This window comes from Belonocnema kinseyi, chromosome 3, assembly GCF_010883055.1.
Source record: "Belonocnema kinseyi isolate 2016_QV_RU_SX_M_011 chromosome 3, B_treatae_v1, whole genome shotgun sequence".
Taxonomy (NCBI): Eukaryota; Metazoa; Arthropoda; class Insecta; order Hymenoptera; family Cynipidae; genus Belonocnema; species Belonocnema kinseyi.
The window spans coordinates 95,972,626-95,991,310 of NC_046659.1; the positions used below are offsets into that span (position 1 = coordinate 95,972,626).

Consider the following 18,685-nt stretch of genomic DNA (forward strand, 5'->3'; position numbering starts at 1 on the left):
TAAGCAGCATTTAATTCGTATGTAGGTTTCCGAGAACCATTGAGAGTGGTTACATGTACACAATGTTCACTTATAGAACCTGATGAAGTTCACGTTGAAGAGACGACCGTTCATTATGCCGAAGCTGTTCTGACACCGATTGGTAAGTTTTAGAAGGAAACTAATGTTTTCCTGTGGATTAACGCTCATTTAATTTCATTCATCCTGCCGAAGGCGCCTTCATCTTTCTACATCTGTCTTCTGTTCCGTTTTCCTTTCTTCTGATTCACAGAGAAAAATCAGTGTTTTCGAGGGGTTAACATCAGTAAAAGAGAATTTTCTAAAAAAAAAAGACGGGACAAAACAGGGGAAGAAGAAATAATTTTTTAATTACTTTAAGTGTCCTTCACTGCAGGATTTTAGAATTTTTAAACAAATATTTAGAGGTTGCTAAATTTGTTTTTAAAGGCTATATGCAACATTTATGAGATAATAATTTTTATATCTTACACTTTAAATATGTTTAATTTTTCATCAAATACCATTACTTTTTAGACCAATAAAATCGCTCAAATCTTTAAATAGTAAGAGATTAAATTGAAATAACATTTTTGTGGCTAATAAACAACGCATATAAATATACAAATACCTAAAAAAAACTGAACCAATTTATTTAGTAAATTTTAATTTTTTATTGAAAAAACTATTATAATAGCGATTACCAACGATTCTTTGAGGTATTTGAATGTATGTATATGCAATGTTCATTTTAAAAAAATTGAATTCCTGACTATTTTTCAGATTTGAGAGATTTCATTGATTAAAAAATAAGTTTAATTTAAAAAATAGTGATATACTAAATTAATTATTTTACTAATTTAAAAAAAGGATTAAATTTTATCCTTATAACTAAATTCTATCACAAAATTGATGCTCTATGGATAATATCAAACAAAATTTCCTAACACAGAAATTTTTGAAAAAATTTCACATTTGTATGAAAATATAATACCGTTAATTTTGATTAAAAATTGAAAAATTAAGACATTGAGTTCAGAATAAATAAAAATTTAAATTCTTCTTTTACGTCCAAAATATAAAATTACCTACGTAATTCGTGGAAATTAAAAAAAAAAATTAAGAGTATATTATCCAAATTTAATTGTTAAATTCTTGTTTTTTTTTTTAATTTACAAGAATTTCGTAGAAAAATTTAAGACTAAAACAAATTATAGTTATTATTGCATAAGTGTTGCATATCGGACATAATAAAAAGTTTAACGAATTCTAAATATATGTTTTTTAAATCTCAAAAATTAAAAATAATTTCATCATCGTAAGTAAACATTAGGAATGTGTATGAGTATGAAAAAATACAGGCAATATCTTTAAAATAGGGGAAAAGATCAACTTTCTGAAAAAGGGGAAAAAGGGAATAGGGGAACGACTGTGAAGCCTAATATTTACATATTTGTTTATTTAGACTTTATAGTTAATTTACTATTTTGTTGGATAGTATTGAGGTGAATTTCTCCGTGAACACAGATTTTAATAATTAATATCCTGCAAACTGGCTGTGTATGTATCTACATTTTTTTATAATCCCGGCTTTGAATTCTAATACTAAGGGTCTTGAGTTCACGACCCTGTAGAAGAATCTATAAAGAATCGGGAAAGGCGAGAGAACCGGGAATTTATAATCGGAGAAGCTCGAAAGTTTCATTAAAATTTTTTTATTTGAATCTATAATAGAACAGTATTTGAATATTGTTGAAATTCGATTTTAAAGGCTTTACTCGAGAATCCTAATTTTGCTATTTTTAATACGAAAGTTATTAAAAGATTAAAATCCTTTCAGAAGCTAAATCATTAGCTTAGGATAGTTTTGAAACTTTTTGATGTTTTTTCATTTAAATGGGTACTTTTAAAATGCGGAAACGTTCCAATATATTTAACACATTCAATTTATTTTACAAAATATTAGAAAATTTTATTGTTTTAAGAAAAATACAATTATAGAAAAATGATTAATATTTCACCGAAAATTTCGAGAGAGAAAAACGCAAGATAAAAAAAAAGTCTTTACTTTTTTCTATAAGTTTTTAAGTGGAATAACTTTGCTCCCTTGACTTTTTTCATATCTCGTCTTGTTATTGCAAAAAATTATAATTTTCATTTTTCAAACAAATAAAATTTTCTCTTCTCGAATATACGAGCCCAAGATTTCTCTTTTAGATAAGCCAAGTTAGAAAAATAATAAAACGATGGTCTTTTTGAGAAAACTGATTTGAAGGATTTTCAGAAAAACTAGCGCAATTTTGTCAGTTTTTAATTTTTTAATTTTCTGTCGGGTTTTGAAAGTGGACGAAAGATCTATCAGAATCAAGAAGAAAAAGACAAATATGAATATTGGTTCTGATACTGCAACACTTTTTAAATAAATTTCAAACAAAAGAATTGTGAACTGAGTCTCTAATTTTAAAAGTGGTAAAACTCAAAACTTAGGCAAAAAAATGTATCGTCTAATTGGTGATTTGAAATTAATTCAATTTTTAGATACTTTCAATATTTAAAAACTTGCCCTTGCATGTCTTCAATTACATACTTCCACCTTCGTATACTGAAAATTTGTACACTTTTCATTTTGTATAGATCCAAAATATGAAAGCTTTAAAGCTTCATTTTACGATAGTTTCGTATACTTCTTCATTGGATTTTTCTTTGAATTTGGATATTATCTTCAAATACTTTAATAATATTTAAATCATGTGAAGAATTTCATGTTTGAAGTTTAAAAATGTAAATGTTTGAACAATTCTAGCTGTATAAAATTCGTTAAATCCTGAAGTTATCTATTTTAAAAAACGCAAATTCTTTCGTCTTCTTATTTTAAAAGCACCGAAAAAATTTCAAATCTCTGAACAAATTTCATTTTTCAACGAAAAAAACATTTCATTCTCAATTCATTTACTTTCCTACATTTTCTTATTAAGCCTTAAATTTCTACCAAGAAAATTGATTTGAGAATTTTAATTTTTAATTTTAATTTAATTTTAATTTTAATTTTAATTTATTTTTAAAAGGTTTAAAAATTTAAAAAAAATTAATTTTATTAACAAATTTCAAACATATGAATTTTATTTATACTATTATAAATAATTTATTAATTAATCACTTCAAATTTAATAAAAGATTACTTACATTACAATCCTATTAAACTGTTGGTCTTATTTCTTCTACATTAGAGTATTGATTTTGCATAATCTCTGAAAATATATGGTATATAATTATTCACTTATTAAATCATCTTTTTAGTAATCGTGTATCTAAAGATATTTAACTTTATGTTTGAAAATTCTTCTTAACCTTTCACTTAAAGTTTGAACTTGAATTTGAAACTTTAAAAATGAAGTATGTAGCATGAACTGTCTTATGTTAAAATGAATTTAACGCACTCCTTAATTATTTCTGCTACAGAACATTTAAGGCGCAAGGATGAAGCGATCAAACAAGCTCTAACCGAAAAGCAAGCTTTGGTTGCCGACATCTTAAACTTGTCTCTAGAAGACTTTGAGCATGTCGCTGACATTGCGTCAGAGCCTTCCGAAATCGAGAAAGAACCTGCTGAGTTGATACTGGCTGCTATTAACCAAGGTTGTTTCACTTTTTGTGTTTTACATTTTTCATTTACCCTAATTTATTTGTTTATTTTTCTGGCTGAACCTTTTTTTTAAATCTACTTCTGATCTTTGTTACTATTTTGCATTTTATTATAGTATATTTAATTTTGTTGTCAAATAAACTTATTTTTTAACTACGTATAATTGCAAAATGCATGAGTGAAGAGAATCTAATGCTCGTTTTTACTTTTAGCAAACCAATTAGTCGGAATTTTAAATTCCTCTTTGACTGTCAGCGAGTCAGATATTGTTCTTGCTTCGAGAGGATCATCATCGACACTTGCAAGTTGCGAATCAGCGGGTTGTCCTGCACCTCGTGTTCATCCTCAGCCTCAACCAACAGTACCGGTCTCAGTCTTGCAACCAATTTGTAATACATTAAACACCCAGCTTTCAGAGCTTCTTGTAAGTATATTTTCACATTTTTTAAATGTATAATTCCTTCTTTTTGTTTTAAACTCGAATCCGCCCACAGTACCATATATGGTACGCTTCAGACGTAAAAGGAAAATCACGTTTGTTGCCGTTCTTTGATCTTAAAACCCGCGTACTATATATGGTAGGCCCTTTATCTCGGAAAGTAAGAGCCGCACTACGCCCAGAATTTTTTTAAAGGTAGTTTAGAAGTCAGGTAACAACCCCTTAACGTTTCACAACGATATCGCGAAAAAATTGGGCTGATTGGGGTTAATAAGCGTTATTAATTATTTGTTTTCAATTTTTAAAATGTCTACTGTTTTAATTTATCTGCTATTTTATGTAAAATTACAGAGAATTGTAAAAGAGAGAGAAGAGGAACGAGAGCGACTTTGGAAGGAATTGCGACAAAGTAGGGAAAAACTTCACGCCATCGACGCCGACGCACAACGACGAGAGACAGCAGAAACATTCACAGCTAGTATTTACACGCAAACAGAACTTGGTAACATATATTATTTACATTAATTATTATTGTAATTATAAATCTCGCGACTCCCAATGAGATATTTTTGTTAGTGGTACAGATATTTTGGTGTTGAATGTTTGGAAGATTTGTTACTGCAACTTTAACTATTTAAAATAATAAAGTCTATTCTCTATGGTAAACCACATCTTATAGTCAGTAAAAAGTCAATGTTTTGAATCTTTCTAACGTTAAAATTAGAAGTACTGAATTCTTTAATATTTCAAGCTTTTATAGTTTCAGTATGTATTTTGAAAATTTCAAACATTATATTTTATTGTAAAGATTCTACTATCCAGTGCATCGATGTAATAAAAGTTGAAAATAATGCATGCTTTAAATTGGACAAATTTTACATTTCGAATTTGACATTGTTGGTTTAGTTGACAATCAAACAATTAAATTTTTTAAACTTATAAAGATCTTTATTGCTGAAAAAATGTTCCAATCTGAAAGAAAATTACGCAGCTCGAAATATTGAACTCTGATATTTACTTTTCTATATTTAGATGACCTCAATTTTCTTTATTTTTAAAAGAATAGCTCGTAATATTTTACGCACTTACTATTTTTTTCTCAAGGTTATAATAATGACGAACTATCCTTAAACAACAAAAAACTAAATTAGTCCAATTAAAAAAGAAGAACAAATTAAAATGATAATCTGAGATTCCTAGAGAAAATTTTCAATTCTTTTTCAAGTAATTAAAGCTGTACTTAAAAATTTCTTCGTTGCTTTAACAGATGAACAATCAAACAGTGAAAGCTGCAGCGAGGCGACTAACAAAGACGTAAGCAAAAATTTCATGACTAATATCACTTATAAAAAGCCCAAATTAAATCCACCTTCGATGTAGCGATAACAGCGCTACTAACTTGGAACAATTGGGTAGAACTTTTAGATTTTAATATGCATATTATTTTTTTTTCTACTGTAGAATAAACAATGAATTTTCAATAATTGTCGAATAATTTTAACAAACGAATTATCTTTAATCAAGCATCCAATTTCCCAATCATTTTCTTATCAGATGGCGCTGTTCTCGTGGTGAAAAAGATATCCGTCAACTAAATCTTATTTATTCACTTACTAAATCCCTCGGGATATCGCGGTTTTAGAATCTTTTAAAGCTGATAAGTTGGATAATGGCAGTACTGAACTAGATAACCAACATTTTTTCGAAAATGGGTTTGTTGCATACAAAATTCTTTGAAAATCGAATACAAGTTTTGCTAAAAGGATTTGTTCGGATTCTTATTTTTTAATTTAAAAGTTTTCATTTAAATTTTAGTTAGCAATTTCGCGTAGCTACATTTTCTCTTCTTTCCTTCAGTATTTATATTTCTTGAAATTATTATCGTTGAATGAAAAAAAAAGATTTTTTTGTTTGGTTTCTTGTTTGAATTTGGAATTATTCACCTTATCATGATTCTAATTGTGAAAATTTCTAATTGTTAAAATGTTAAAATTTCAAATATATATTTTCTCTGCGCGGGCTTGATCAGCTTTTATAATTTCTTTTTTTAATGTGTCAAAATTATGCGCTTTTAATTAGATATTATGCAAATGTTTATGTTCCTACACATTTACTCAGAATGATTTGAAATTATGCCCTCCTCTATCTTGATTCTTGAGCGATTGTGAATAACATCTCAAAGGTGAATAGTTCCTCATCAAATTCCCTAAATTTAAGTTTGAATATATAAACAAGTATCAATTTAAAAATCCCAATTTCTTCTAACAGGAAGTTGTCAATGCGGAGAGCGAACCGGAAGTTGAAACAGAAGAGGCAGAGGAGAAAGTAATAGCAGTCACTGAAGTGATGGGCGACAGCGTGGGTTGATAGCTCACAAGAACCTCGGCGAATTTTTCGAAAATTTGGTGCATTTCATAAAAGCGAGTCCGAGCAGTGGGTGCTCGTACTAGAGGAAATCAAAAAATTATGTAAAAAATGACAGATGGCTAGTAGCTGTTTATCGAATGTAACAGTGTTAGATATCTATTAAAGATCACTGGGTCTAAGCTTAATCACTTCACCAAAGATTTTATGTAAATGGATTCTTTCGGTGTGTAGTAGTCGATTCGGTGTCTAAAAGTCAGCGAATTCGTTCCTACAGTGCTGAGTGCTTATGCTATGCAATTACGGCAAAACAATTAGATTTGCATGAATCGTAATTTGTATGTATAGTCAATTTAATTTCTTACTCGATATTTGACGACTTTTCTATCAAACTCGATACAGTGTTCCGCTTAGGACGTACTGTCCACCCAAAACCCGATTCTTGTATTTTGTACGCCACTTTTAAAGTCTCGAAGTCCCTTTTAGTAAGGAAGAGTATTTTCTAGAAACAGAAGTCTTTTTCGGAGGCTCCAGTCTTTTTTTTTCTTTGAATACACCGCGAAAGAATAATTGAATAATGAATTGTCGCAGAATTGTTATTAATTGATCAAATTATCACGATTTGAAAAAGAAGAAAATATCGCAGTGTCGATTTTTCCTCGCGGAAAACAATATAAACACCCCATTTTTTTTTTTTTTAATTTCGAGGGTATTTTACCCACGGACTTGTGCCGAGCCTGATTTATAAGCAGAATGCTCCGCGGCATTGAAACGCTAATCATGATCGAGATATATTGATAAATATAGTCTTTTTTGTTCTTGTTATACATTATTATACAAAGTGCATGTGGCAATTAAATCATTTTTTAAACGAAACATACTTCAAGTGCCTGTTTTTTACAAAAAGCAATATTTTAGGATAGTCATTGTACTCGAAGCTATACGTATCATCGAAGGTTTAAATGGGAAAGTGTATTCTCTTTTCACGTCGTAATGTGAAACAATTGAAACTATATTAATTATACGTAACGTTTCTAAAACGATTTTACGAGTAGTTCTTTTTAAGTGGAAACAAGGTTTTGTTAATAATTTACACGAGAAAGTTCATAATCGGATGTTTGATATAAATTAAATTTCCCGTTGGTGCTATTTTTACTTGAATAAGCAATGCAAAGTTCCTCTTTAAAAAGATCGCGCGAGCAATTCCAACTTCTTAGGGATTAAGGAACGAGCGAGAGACCAAAAATAATTTTTTGAAATTGAATTTTCCTACTGATGAGAGTCTTTTGAAACTATGTACGTATCATCACGTAAAAGTAAAAAGTAGCTAAGCGTAATGAAATGTTGGCATTTGGAACGTCTCTCGATTTAAAGTCCAGTGCGGACGTGTCCACGTGAGTTGGTAGCGAGCACAGAGTTCGAAAGTATTCTAACGATAAGTATAGTTGATTGCCAGAGGCATTCACTATAGGATAATGCAGCTAACATTGCAACTAGGCTACTAGAGTATTCGTAGGGGGAAATTGTTGTCCTAAGAACGGCAAATAAAAATAGCTGTTCTCTCACAGACAGCCGAGCAAAAGACTTGTCTACTTACATAAAATCTTTGTGACTGTTAGATACTAATATCATACCTAATATTGAACTTCAAATGGTTATTATAAATAGAATACTATGTAAATGTATAAAATATTTAATAACATTATTAGTTACTACAATAGAAATTATTATTGCTCTACACACGCTTTCATTCGAAGTTTCGGTTAAAAACGAAAAACAAAAACATGACCAAAAAAATCGTTAGATTTTGAGTTGTATTTCGATTTATCTAGCGTTTTTAACCGAGATTTCAAACTCGTATTGTAAGTCGTATCTTATTTTTTTAACACTCGAGCTTTATTATTATTATAAAACCAAGGACAGATTTTAGAATATTTATATAATATTCAATAAATTTAAGTTTAAAACTTGTCAAAGTGAATACTTTTTTGTAGATTAGTGTTCGAGCGGCAGGTTTTTTTTGCATGAATGGTTGAAATCTGATATCTGATTTGCTAATTTACAGGAAACAACCAGTTTTGAAATTCAGTATATTTTATTTCAGAATAAGTTAATTTCATTTGAATTCTCCTTCAGTTCGGATAAAAAGAGATAAGTAAGGTAAGTTTCTTTAAATTAACTTGAATCATTTTGAATTCAATTCATATAAGTTAGTTTAAATTTACTTAAAATGAAATTGTTTAAATGCCTTGCAAATCATCTTCATTTTACTTTAATTAAAAAGGAATTCCAGGGAATAAATTTTAATTGAAGTTCAGTTCACGCTGATTGATCTGGAATCAAATTCGAGTTGTTTTGAATTTAATTCAATCCAGTTTCATGTAGTTAATTCGAATTTGCATTGAATCACTTTAAATTCGCCTCCAATTTATTTTATATCACCCTGAACTTACTAGGAATTAATCACATTCTCTTTACTTTATTTCATTTGAATTGACGATGCATTCAATTGATTGTACTTGAAATATCTTAAATTCTGAGAAATATCATAATTCCACGGTTAACTCTTCGATTATTTTCACATTCGCAATACAATAAACATTAAATTGATAACAACTCTAAAAACAGTCTAAGAAGAGGGCGGCAAACGCTATCAAGGAAGGCTTTCGTAAGTTGCGAAAATATTCAAATTTAATTATTTTTAACCACCTATTAAAAAAAAAAGAAGAATAAAGCAACGAATTTTATTTTTTATCGCCATAATCGTTATTGGCATGTAAAAATATTCTAAATACCAAGAATTTCAATTGGATCTGTCTTTGAAGAAAATTGTACTAAAAAAACAGTTTTCAGTATACTAGTCTGAAAAATCGCTTAATTTTTTTCTTATTTTCTAAGCACTGATTTAGAAAAATGTTATCCCAATTATAAATGCCAAGAGCTTTAATTTGAGCCGTTCCTGAAAAAATTGGACTGAAAGAAAAGCTTTTAGCAATAGTGATATAAAAAAAATATCCTCACTTATAATTTTTTTAATCATTAATAAAAAAGATCCTTATAATAAATAAACAGATGGATATTTTTTCTCCAAATACTCTAGAGCTGAGTCATATATGTAATATGCCGAATCTCATCCCTATAATAGAGTAGAAGTGGTAAACTACAAACAAACAGACGCACATCCGACCGCCGTTCTAAGGGATTTCGTCGTAGCTTAAAGTTTAAAACCTAAAATCAGATTTTTCCATTATAAAAATTCAATTTTCGTTAGTGACTGTACAAGAACTTCTGCTCATATCATAATTTTTCATTATCAAATCTGGAGAATGATAAAGCCCCTTATCGTTTGTTGAATACATTAATTGACTAAATAATTTTAGCTCATTATAGCTACATTTTGCAGACAATGAAATCTTGCGATTAAACGTTTCCTCAAGAACTATTTTTAACTAAAAAAATAATATCCGAGATTCCAGAATATGAAACATTTTAGGCAAGCAAAAAATAGAAATGATCCATAAAGTAAACAACAAGGATATACAATTTTCAGGATACACAGTCTTTTTCCTATTCTACTGCATTTTCCCTTTTTTCAAATTCTCCCTTTTTCCCTATTCTCGAAAAACTTCCCCTTTTCTCTCTAAATACACGATATTTGAAAATACTGTGGTCTGCTTTCCATCTGCAAAATTATTCTATTTAAAACTAGAATATGCTATCGCGAAAGCTTAAATTACGTAAAAGCTCAAGGGGTAAGGAAGGGTCAAGAGATTTTGTCACGATTTGTTACGGAGAGGTGAGGGGTTCCTCATTCATCTACGCAATTTTGGAGGATTCACAAATCAAAAAAAACTTACAGTAATTTTACATAAATTTATTATGAATTTAACTTTACTCCCCAAAGAAACATGTTAAGTGAAAAACGAACCTAGTCGACAACAATAAAAAAATCAGAAAATATTATTGGTGAGGGAAAAGTAGGGATTGAAACAAAAAATCCTGCAAAAGTCAGGGAATTTGTCTAACTTTTAATAGACATCAAAAAGAATAAATAAAAAAACTTTGATTTTAATTTGGAATTGTTTTATTCCGTTTATAAAAGATTCTAGGTGAAAAAGGTTACTATTTTTTAATTCTGGTATTTGAATGTTAATGATCTGGAGGGAAAATGAAAAATTGGTCAGTTAAAAATTATTAGGGAATTTTCAAAACGAAGTTTTGCGGTAACTATAATATAAAATTCGTGTTCATCATTGATTTGCCTGGTATTTATATTTTTTTGCAGTTGCTTCTTCAAAAATATTCAACTATTTCGTAGAAAATCCACTTTTTGTTAAAAATTCATATTTTGGTATTGCAAAGTCAAATTAAAATCTTTTTCCGATAAAAATTCAACTATGTTTGTTGTTGAAAATTTGCCGTTTGTATTTAAAAATTCTTCTGTTCTAGTAGAAATTTCCTCTCTTTTAGATAAAAATGCAGCTGTTTAGTTGAAAATTAATTTTCTCTGATTAAGGATTCAACTATTTTGTTTGAACCACATTGTTAAGAAATCATGTTTTTGTTAAAGATTCATAGTTTTAGTTGAAAATTCATTTTTGGATGAAAATTTAACTACTTTCTTGAAAACTGATCTTTTTAAATTGAAAATTGATCATGAGTGTCACTTTGAGATTGTCAGCTGATACATTTATTCCCTAGAAAATAGATAACTGTTTCTAATCAAATTGTTTGGGGTTTTAATCAGCAACACGTCACCTGGACTTCTGTCTTATCTTTAAATGGTCATTTCAATTGTACAGAACGTTTTCTCACTCTCTTGAGAAATTCCGATTTAGTTCCTTATATAGTTCTGTACTCCCTCACTTCAATTGTACATGTAAATCTTTCAATGATAAACCATTTTTAATTGAAGATTTGAAAAATATTGCTTAAAATTTAGCAATATTTATGTGAACAAACAGTTAAGATCCCGAAATACGTAAAAAGGATTGGCATCCATGGATGCTAATCCTTTTATTTTCATCCCGAATTTTCAAGACGTCTATCCAGCCTATGTAAAATATTTGACTACTCATCCCGAAACTCGGGACGACGAAACACTTCGTTTTAAATAGTTTGTTTTTAATATTTCGCTCAAACTTGGACTATTTTTAATTTGAGTTTCAGAGCATCGAATAGTTTTGTTTTCTATTTGCATTCAAATTATTATTGAGAGTAGAAGATAAAATAACAAATCTTGGGTAGAAATATTTAATTATATTTATAAGTGTCGCAATTTAATGATTATTGAAGGCCTTTATTTAGAAGAGGAAATATTCTTGAATTATGAGAACGATTTTTTTATATCGATATTTTATATCGCCTTGAATTTATTTTCAACGACATATGTACATTTAATTAAAACAAATTATGGCAGAAATCTTTCAAAAATCATTTATCAGTATTTCTAAACTAATTAATTTCTTATAAAAAGATTGTTTCTTGTTTAAATGTATAAATAAATGTTTAATCGTCCCTTTACTTTTCGTGAAACAATTACCCTTTTTCCCATTCCTTAAGTTCTTTTTAATGTAGTCCCTGAAATTTCCACTGAAACAGGAATAAAGATAGAAAGAATTTAAAAATGATTTTATCAATTTAAAACAGAGAAATCTTTGGAGAGAAGAACGCAGATTAGTTGTTGACGTTTTAAAACATCGGTTCTTATAAGGTACCCCGTCCCGGACTTCCTGACTTAAGGTGGCATCATTATCTCTTCCCCTCTTATTTTTCACTCCCACTTTTTGAGAAGACACCGTTGGTGGGTGAAAACACGTTATAGTGGGAGGTGAGAGAATGTAAGGGGACCCCGTTGGTGTAAGTTGAGTTACAGAATTCTACTCAATTCTATTTAAAGCTTTACGAGAATCTTCAGTGCAACTTGCTCGCGTGTGTTTTCCGGAAGAAAACACTGAAAATGGCGTGTAATCCTATTAATTTCATTATTTGGCTTTTGATTCTTCTATTTATTTCATTTTTCGTCGCAGGGTTTTGTGCCCCTTTCTACATTTTAATTTACACCATCTCAGCATTTATAAGTTCGCTAGGCGTAAGTATATAAAACTTTAAGTTTTTCTTAAACTTAGGAGTGGGGCAGATGTTGTAAACAAATTTATCAATAGGGTAAAAGTAAAAAATTTTATTTAAAAATGACAAAAAGAACTTTGACTGACGTGACTTCCATTTTTCTCACTTTTTGGATTTGTGAATATAGATCAATTTCTGCTGCAAAGAGTTGAATAACGGATAACAAAATTAGCATTACTTACATTACTTCATAGCAACTGTGTCAATCGAAACTCGATCCTCATTCCAGAGTAAACTTGAGTCGTAGTTTATTGCAACTGACATATTGAATTGTCAATATTGCTTCCTGAAAATTATTTTTAAATTATCCGATTTGCAAATTGTTATCAAAAGTGAGAACGAATAATTCTTACTTGAAGTTTAATTCATCGAAATTTTATAAATTAGTTTGATTTCCAAATTTGAAGTTTCCTTGTGTGACATTATGCCACACCCAAGTTTAGATAAAACCGCGAGGATAAAACTTATCTTAAAACGACGCATTATATTCGTAGGATATTGCAAACACACTTTTGAAAGGCGTCCAGTTCCCATATTATTGCGCTAAGCAAATGATGAGCTGATAAGAAGGATGGATGCCTCGATAAATGAACCACATACTCAACATCGTCGATTTGGAAGTTCATTAGATATAAACATATAAAAAACGACACATAAGATCTGTCTGAAATTATGTTTAACCGGAAGGAGTATTTCTATTCACGTACCTGCCAGGAACTTCAATATCATTTTTCTGATACTAAAGATCACAATAAGTGCAACCAAATAAAATTAAAAATATATAATTAATATTCATATCAGATGTAAGCAAAGCCTATATTAAAGTCTAATAAATTAAAATAATATATACATACACTGTTTTTCATTCGAACAACCTAAAATGAAGAGGTTTATTTATTTTTTTTTTGACATTTCACAAAAAAAATAAGGACAAAATGGGTGGATTGTATTTCAAGATTTCAGGTGCCGAATGAGGATGAAATAAAAACTTTTTCGAAACGCGCCACAGGCAGTTCGAGATCTTTAATTCGAATAGGAAAAACAATTTTTTAGATTGTGACCCAGCTGTATTTTTCTGCAGGATAATAATCTATATGATTTGTTTGCTAGAAAAATTTCAACATCTATACAGTAAACAGGAATACAATAGAAAAAGGTATGTTTCATTTTTCTTCGAAATTTTTCAGTTTAAGATTAAACTAATCGTTAATTTAACTATTATGGAATATACTCTTTACATAGGGACAAATCTATCAACAAATCAAGAAAAAAAAACGTTGGGATTTTTAGTAAATGGCTACCGTTTTGTAAATTTTAATCTTTCTTGCAAATTTTCAATGGACTTCGTAAGAAGACGAGAAATATCAGAATAAAAAAAAAGTTAAAACATATATTAGATTACAAAATAGCACACTTTTAAATTATTAAATAATTGTATTTCAAATTAAATTTATCAAATTATTAAATTTATCAAAATTAAATAATTCCATAATCGTTAAATTTGAATGATACAATGGTGAGAAATGAATTTGAACAAATATGCATAGTTGTTAAAATTCATTTTCAGATAAATTCTTATAATCGTCGTAATAATTGACAAATATAGTAGTCATGGTGTGTAATATATTAATATTTAAGTCTGAATAATTTTAACTCTGACTATTTTCATTGAAAATGAATTCATATAGGTGCGAGATAAATGCGCATGTCCAAGCCGGTAGCGGTAACGACTGGTTCTGGTTATTGTGCGTTATTTTCATAGTTTTTGGAACAAGAAATATGAGAAACATAGAAATCAAAGCTCGAGTTGACAACCTGATAGAGTTTCTAGCTAAAGTGAAAAACATAAGCGATACTGAGGAAACTGTAATTCCTCAAAAGGATATTTTTTTCAACTTGCCTGCTGACAGACCAGGCAGACTGAAACTCCGAAAATACAAAGTAACTTTACCTATTTACTTTTAAAGAATAATATTTTCCTTTTCAAAACTTAAAATGAAGCTAAAATTAATTTTGTAAAGTTTGTATCTATTAGTTTGTAAATTTGATTTCCGAAGAACCTATTCAAACAATTTAAACTTTTATACTCATAACCTTTAAACTCACGCATTGCCTTTGATTCTTAATATTTTATCATGTTTAAGGACACTTTCTAACATGACATAATCAGTCAGAGAATAAGATATTTACGTTAAGTCGACAGATTTTATCACTGACTTGCATTTACTTTTTTGACAAATTTGAATTTACTTTTTCCAGTTGATCAAAGTTCGAATTCCAACGAAAAATCTTCTATTTATAACAAAATTGTTTGGAAAGAAAAATATCTATAGGATACCAAAATATGTTATTTAGTTGCCCTCATGGTATTTTTAAAATTTTAAATAAATTGAACAATATCCAAAGGGAATGGGAAGCTATAAAACTAATTATAATATTTTATACATAATATAATTTGTATGGTAAACTACGGCTTCTACTGATTACTCAATACGAATCTAAACAAATTTATACGTACATTTAGTTGTATTAAAGATCTTCTGAGTTAATTTTATGGAAAATATTGTATAAATGAATTCAATTTCACTCTCTGTAATATTTTTGATGAATTTCACCTACATCTTGCAATATAAATATTGATGAAATCTGCAAAGTTTATTGAATCCAATTACAAAATAAAAGAGATCATTGAAAATAGTAAAAAATAGGGTTAGGAATTTATTTTTTTTATATCATCACAAAAAATATTTCAAATAAAATTGACCCACTTGCCCATAAATACAATATCAACATAGCAATAAACTCTTTTTTTAATTTTTGCTTACGGGGCAAATTTAGAAATCGTTTTAGATACGCTTTTTTGTGTGTTTCTTTTACTTAAACATATACATATGAAGCACATAAAATCGATTTAAAATACCAAAACATATAATCGATGTTTTAAAAATAAAATGAAGATTATTCCTGATAACTTAAATTCAGCGCAACAATTATGTACTTAATTCATGGATCAATTATAAGCATTGCGAAAAGGAACAATAAAAATATTGAAATTGCGAGTTTTGTGAAACATTCATTTCTAGAGAAAGATAAATTTAAGCCGTGACTGCTGGTACCGAAATTTCGGTACTAATAGCCGGATTTTTTCGAGACAATAAAGTTGGAAAAGGGACTATTTGTACTGAAATTTTCGTACAATCGGCAATATTTTTTCGGTAAATGTAGACAATTCCATAAACTCATTTGCAGCAAAACGAAAATTACAATATGGACAATCGGGAATTTTTTAAATCGAGTGTTCAGAACGCGAATGATCAAAAAATGGTCAACACTTAATTTAAAAGTGTGCTATTTTGTAATCTAATATATGTTTTAACTTTTTTTTTATTCTGATATTTCTCGTCTTCTTACGAAGTCCATTGAAAATTTGCAAGAAAGATTAAAATTTACAAAACGGTAGCCATTTACTAAAAATCCCAACGTTTTTTCTTCCTGATTTGTTGATAGATTTGTCCCTATGTAAAGAGTATATTCCATAATAGTCTGTCCCGGGCCTGCGCCTTGGAGAGAAAAGAGAATTTTTTGCCTGAAAACCGAAAATCACGATGATTTTCAAAACGATACACGGTACGAAAAAAGTTAAAGAAACAAAATGTCTCTATAAAAACTTTATTTAAAAAAACCACTTAATTTCTTTCACTTTTTTCGTATCTTGTATCGTTTTGGCAAGAAACGTGATTTTTTGTTTTTCAGAGCACAAAAAATGTATCTCCAAAGCACGTTGACAGGGCAAATTATCATGGAATGTAATCTTTCAGGACGAATCTAAAAAGAAATAAAAAAGGAAAAAAACTCTGGGTTTTTTTTAGTTAATTCGCTTTGAATAATTCCAGAGAAACGACCGTTATTTTGTGAAATTTAAACTTCGAAAGAAGACGAGAAATTCTATCAGAATTAGAAAGAAAAATTTAATAAATATATTAGATTGCAAAATATCACACTTCTAACAAAAGTTTTGACCATGTTTTGATCATTCGCGTTTTCAATTTAAAAAACTCGGTAAAAAAAATACGGCAAATTTATAAGACATCGTCTTATGCCCGTTGAAAAACTGATTCTCTGACTTGAACAAGAATTGCCTGTCCGATGTTAAATGAATTCACTTTGAAATACAAAATTGGAAACTTAAACATACAAAATGTCTATGATTTTAAAAATTGAAATGATATTAGTCAAGTCTCATGAAAGAAAAAACATTATTTTTTTACGAAGCAATTTAAAAACTTAACAATAATCATTATTTTAACAATAGGTTTTATACTATAATTTTGTTTTCAATGTCCCTTCTTACCAGATTTGTAAAAATAGATGAATTTTAATCAAGCATGGTTTATTATTTGAAGGAAACTATCCTCTGCAATTCTACTGTTTCCAATTTTTAAAATAAGTAACTACCTAATCATTAAAAATAGCTATTGTAGCCAGAAAAAATTTAATAGGAAAAAAACATTTTCAATGTAAACGCTTTTGTAGTTTATGAAATGTTCTTTTTAAACGTAATGTTTTTTATTTGAAATAACCTAACTTGTAATATTAGTTTGATTCTTAAGATAATATAACAAATACCTTTTTCAGAAATCTAATTTTTGGCAGGAAACCTACCATAAATTAAATTTTTTTAAATTAAGATTCATAGTATTTCAATTTAAAATCCCCAAGTTTCAATTTAAATCATTTAAAAATGTTTAATTTCTAGCTATTCATATTATAAATTATGCTGGCATTCTTACTTGCAGTCGTTAATGCCATTGTAGCAATAATGATTTATTCTTGCAGTTGAAATCGCAGGGAAAATTTTTTAAAGCAGTAATAAACTAGAAAATGACATGGAATATTTTTCCGAGATTTAAATTTCCGCCCTCTGAATAACATTTAGAAAAGCTATTAATACGTAATTTGATCAATTTTAGGATGGATCAGGAGACTTGGTGTACTACAATCGACCTGATACAGAAGGACCAAAGCTATCTAATTTCGAGAAAACGTTTTTGACACCTGATGCATGCAATGGAATAGAACAAATTCTCTCCACTGCATATGGAACTCTTGGAATTGTGGAAAAAGTACGGCTACTATATCTCGTTGGACAAACTCGAATTCATGTGGACGAAGTGACTGGATTAGGTTCGTTTATGGAACTTGAGGTTTGTTTGTTATTAAATTCCTTAAAGTATATCTATAGAAAATTCGTAAATTTCTTTTCTTCTGTTTATACATAAAATATAATTAATAAGATTTTTCAAAAATCCACAAGCTTTATTTTTTGAAGCCGAATAACAAATTCTTTATTTGAAAATTAATTAAAAAGAATATGTTTTGAAATTCTATTTTGAGAATTTGTCAATAAATTGTACTAAAATTTAAAATAAAATAAAAAAGAGTTATGTGCAAAATGAGGACATATGATTAATCATCAATAATTTGTTTTCCCCGCAGGTGGTTTTGTCTGACAATGACTCGATTGAACACGGTGAACAGATCAGCAAGGATCTTATGGAGAAATTGGGAATCACAAAAGATTCTTTAATTTCTGGAGCATACATGGATTTACTTTTGAAGAAATAAAACCTATACTTCTTGGATTTTTCGACTTCAATTGTGCGTTTTTACATTGTCATATAAGATAAAATATGTATTTTTCTACGCTTCTCGAATAAAACATTTCTTCCTGGATAAGAATTTGGTAAGAAAAGTATTGTTTTTAATTTAAATAATCGCTTACCTTTTGTTCTCTATTGTCGAAGTTTTTCCAGAGTTTGTTGGGTTATTTTTCTTCCTTCTCGATTGTCGGGGTTGTCTCCTATACCGTCCATCTCATCACTAAAAACCCGCACTACACTTGATTTATTGACAGAACAGACACAAATAAAACAAAATTGTGACTTCTTATACCAAAATTTCAGTAGAATTATTCTCCTTTTTAAATTCCCACTATTCCTACCGAAAAATCCAGATATTCATACCACTATTTCGGTGAAGTATATTTACTGCCTTTTACTTTATCCAGTCAATACATCCAGGATGTCGTTTTTAGTTTCAGGAAAAACGGTTTT

At 28.9% G+C, this 18,685-nt stretch overlaps 2 protein-coding genes and 1 long non-coding RNA gene across 5 annotated transcripts in view; all 3 read left to right on the forward strand.

The window, feature by feature from the left end:
* Positions 1-8,156, forward strand: part of LOC117169365 (rho guanine nucleotide exchange factor 12) — a 118,235-nt gene extending 110,079 nt beyond the window's left edge. For both annotated transcript variants that reach the window (XM_033355710.1, XM_033355711.1), the window contains 6 exons: positions 26-142; positions 3,457-3,633; positions 3,853-4,064; positions 4,431-4,581; positions 5,347-5,393; positions 6,348-8,156. In XM_033355710.1, the coding sequence (XP_033211601.1) occupies positions 26-142; positions 3,457-3,633; positions 3,853-4,064; positions 4,431-4,581; positions 5,347-5,393; positions 6,348-6,446 (803 nt within the window). In that variant the 3' untranslated portion in view covers positions 6,447-8,156. The remainder of the gene's footprint in view (positions 1-25; positions 143-3,456; positions 3,634-3,852; positions 4,065-4,430; positions 4,582-5,346; positions 5,394-6,347) is intronic.
* Positions 8,157-12,275: 4,119 nt separating this feature from the next.
* Positions 12,276-13,402, forward strand: LOC117169192. Its single transcript, XR_004466626.1, has 2 exons — positions 12,276-12,534; positions 13,067-13,402. It is a non-coding gene; the product is annotated as an uncharacterized LOC117169192 (long non-coding RNA).
* Positions 13,403-13,582: 180 nt separating this feature from the next.
* LOC117169338 lies at positions 13,583-18,324 on the forward strand. Of its 2 annotated transcripts, none has more exons than XM_033355676.1 (4): positions 13,583-13,728; positions 14,261-14,513; positions 17,543-17,756; positions 18,069-18,191. In XM_033355676.1, the coding sequence occupies exons 1-4, from the start codon at positions 13,667-13,669 to the stop codon at positions 18,080-18,082; spliced, it is 543 nt and encodes a 180-aa protein (XP_033211567.1). In that variant the 5' UTR covers positions 13,583-13,666; the 3' UTR covers positions 18,083-18,191. The 2 variants fall into 2 exon arrangements, with proteins under 2 accessions (XP_033211567.1, XP_033211566.1); XM_033355675.1 differs by having other exon boundaries at positions 13,590-13,728; positions 17,543-17,776; positions 18,069-18,324.
* The last annotated feature ends 361 nt before the right edge of the window (positions 18,325-18,685 follow it).

What these genes read in the sequence shown, in the direction of transcription:
- LOC117169338 (XM_033355675.1), top strand. Translation starts at nt 13,667, where the DNA reads ATGATTTGTTTGCTAGAAAAATTTCAACATCTATACAGTAAACAGGAA. An exon ending in CAGGAATACAATAGAAAAAG is followed by an intron (nt 13,729 to 14,260) that starts GTATGTTTCATT and finishes GAATTCATATAG; the next exon opens with GTGCGAGATAAATGCGCATG. An exon ending in TGAAACTCCGAAAATACAAA is followed by an intron (nt 14,514 to 17,542) that starts GTAACTTTACCT and finishes GATCAATTTTAG; the next exon opens with GATGGATCAGGAGACTTGGT.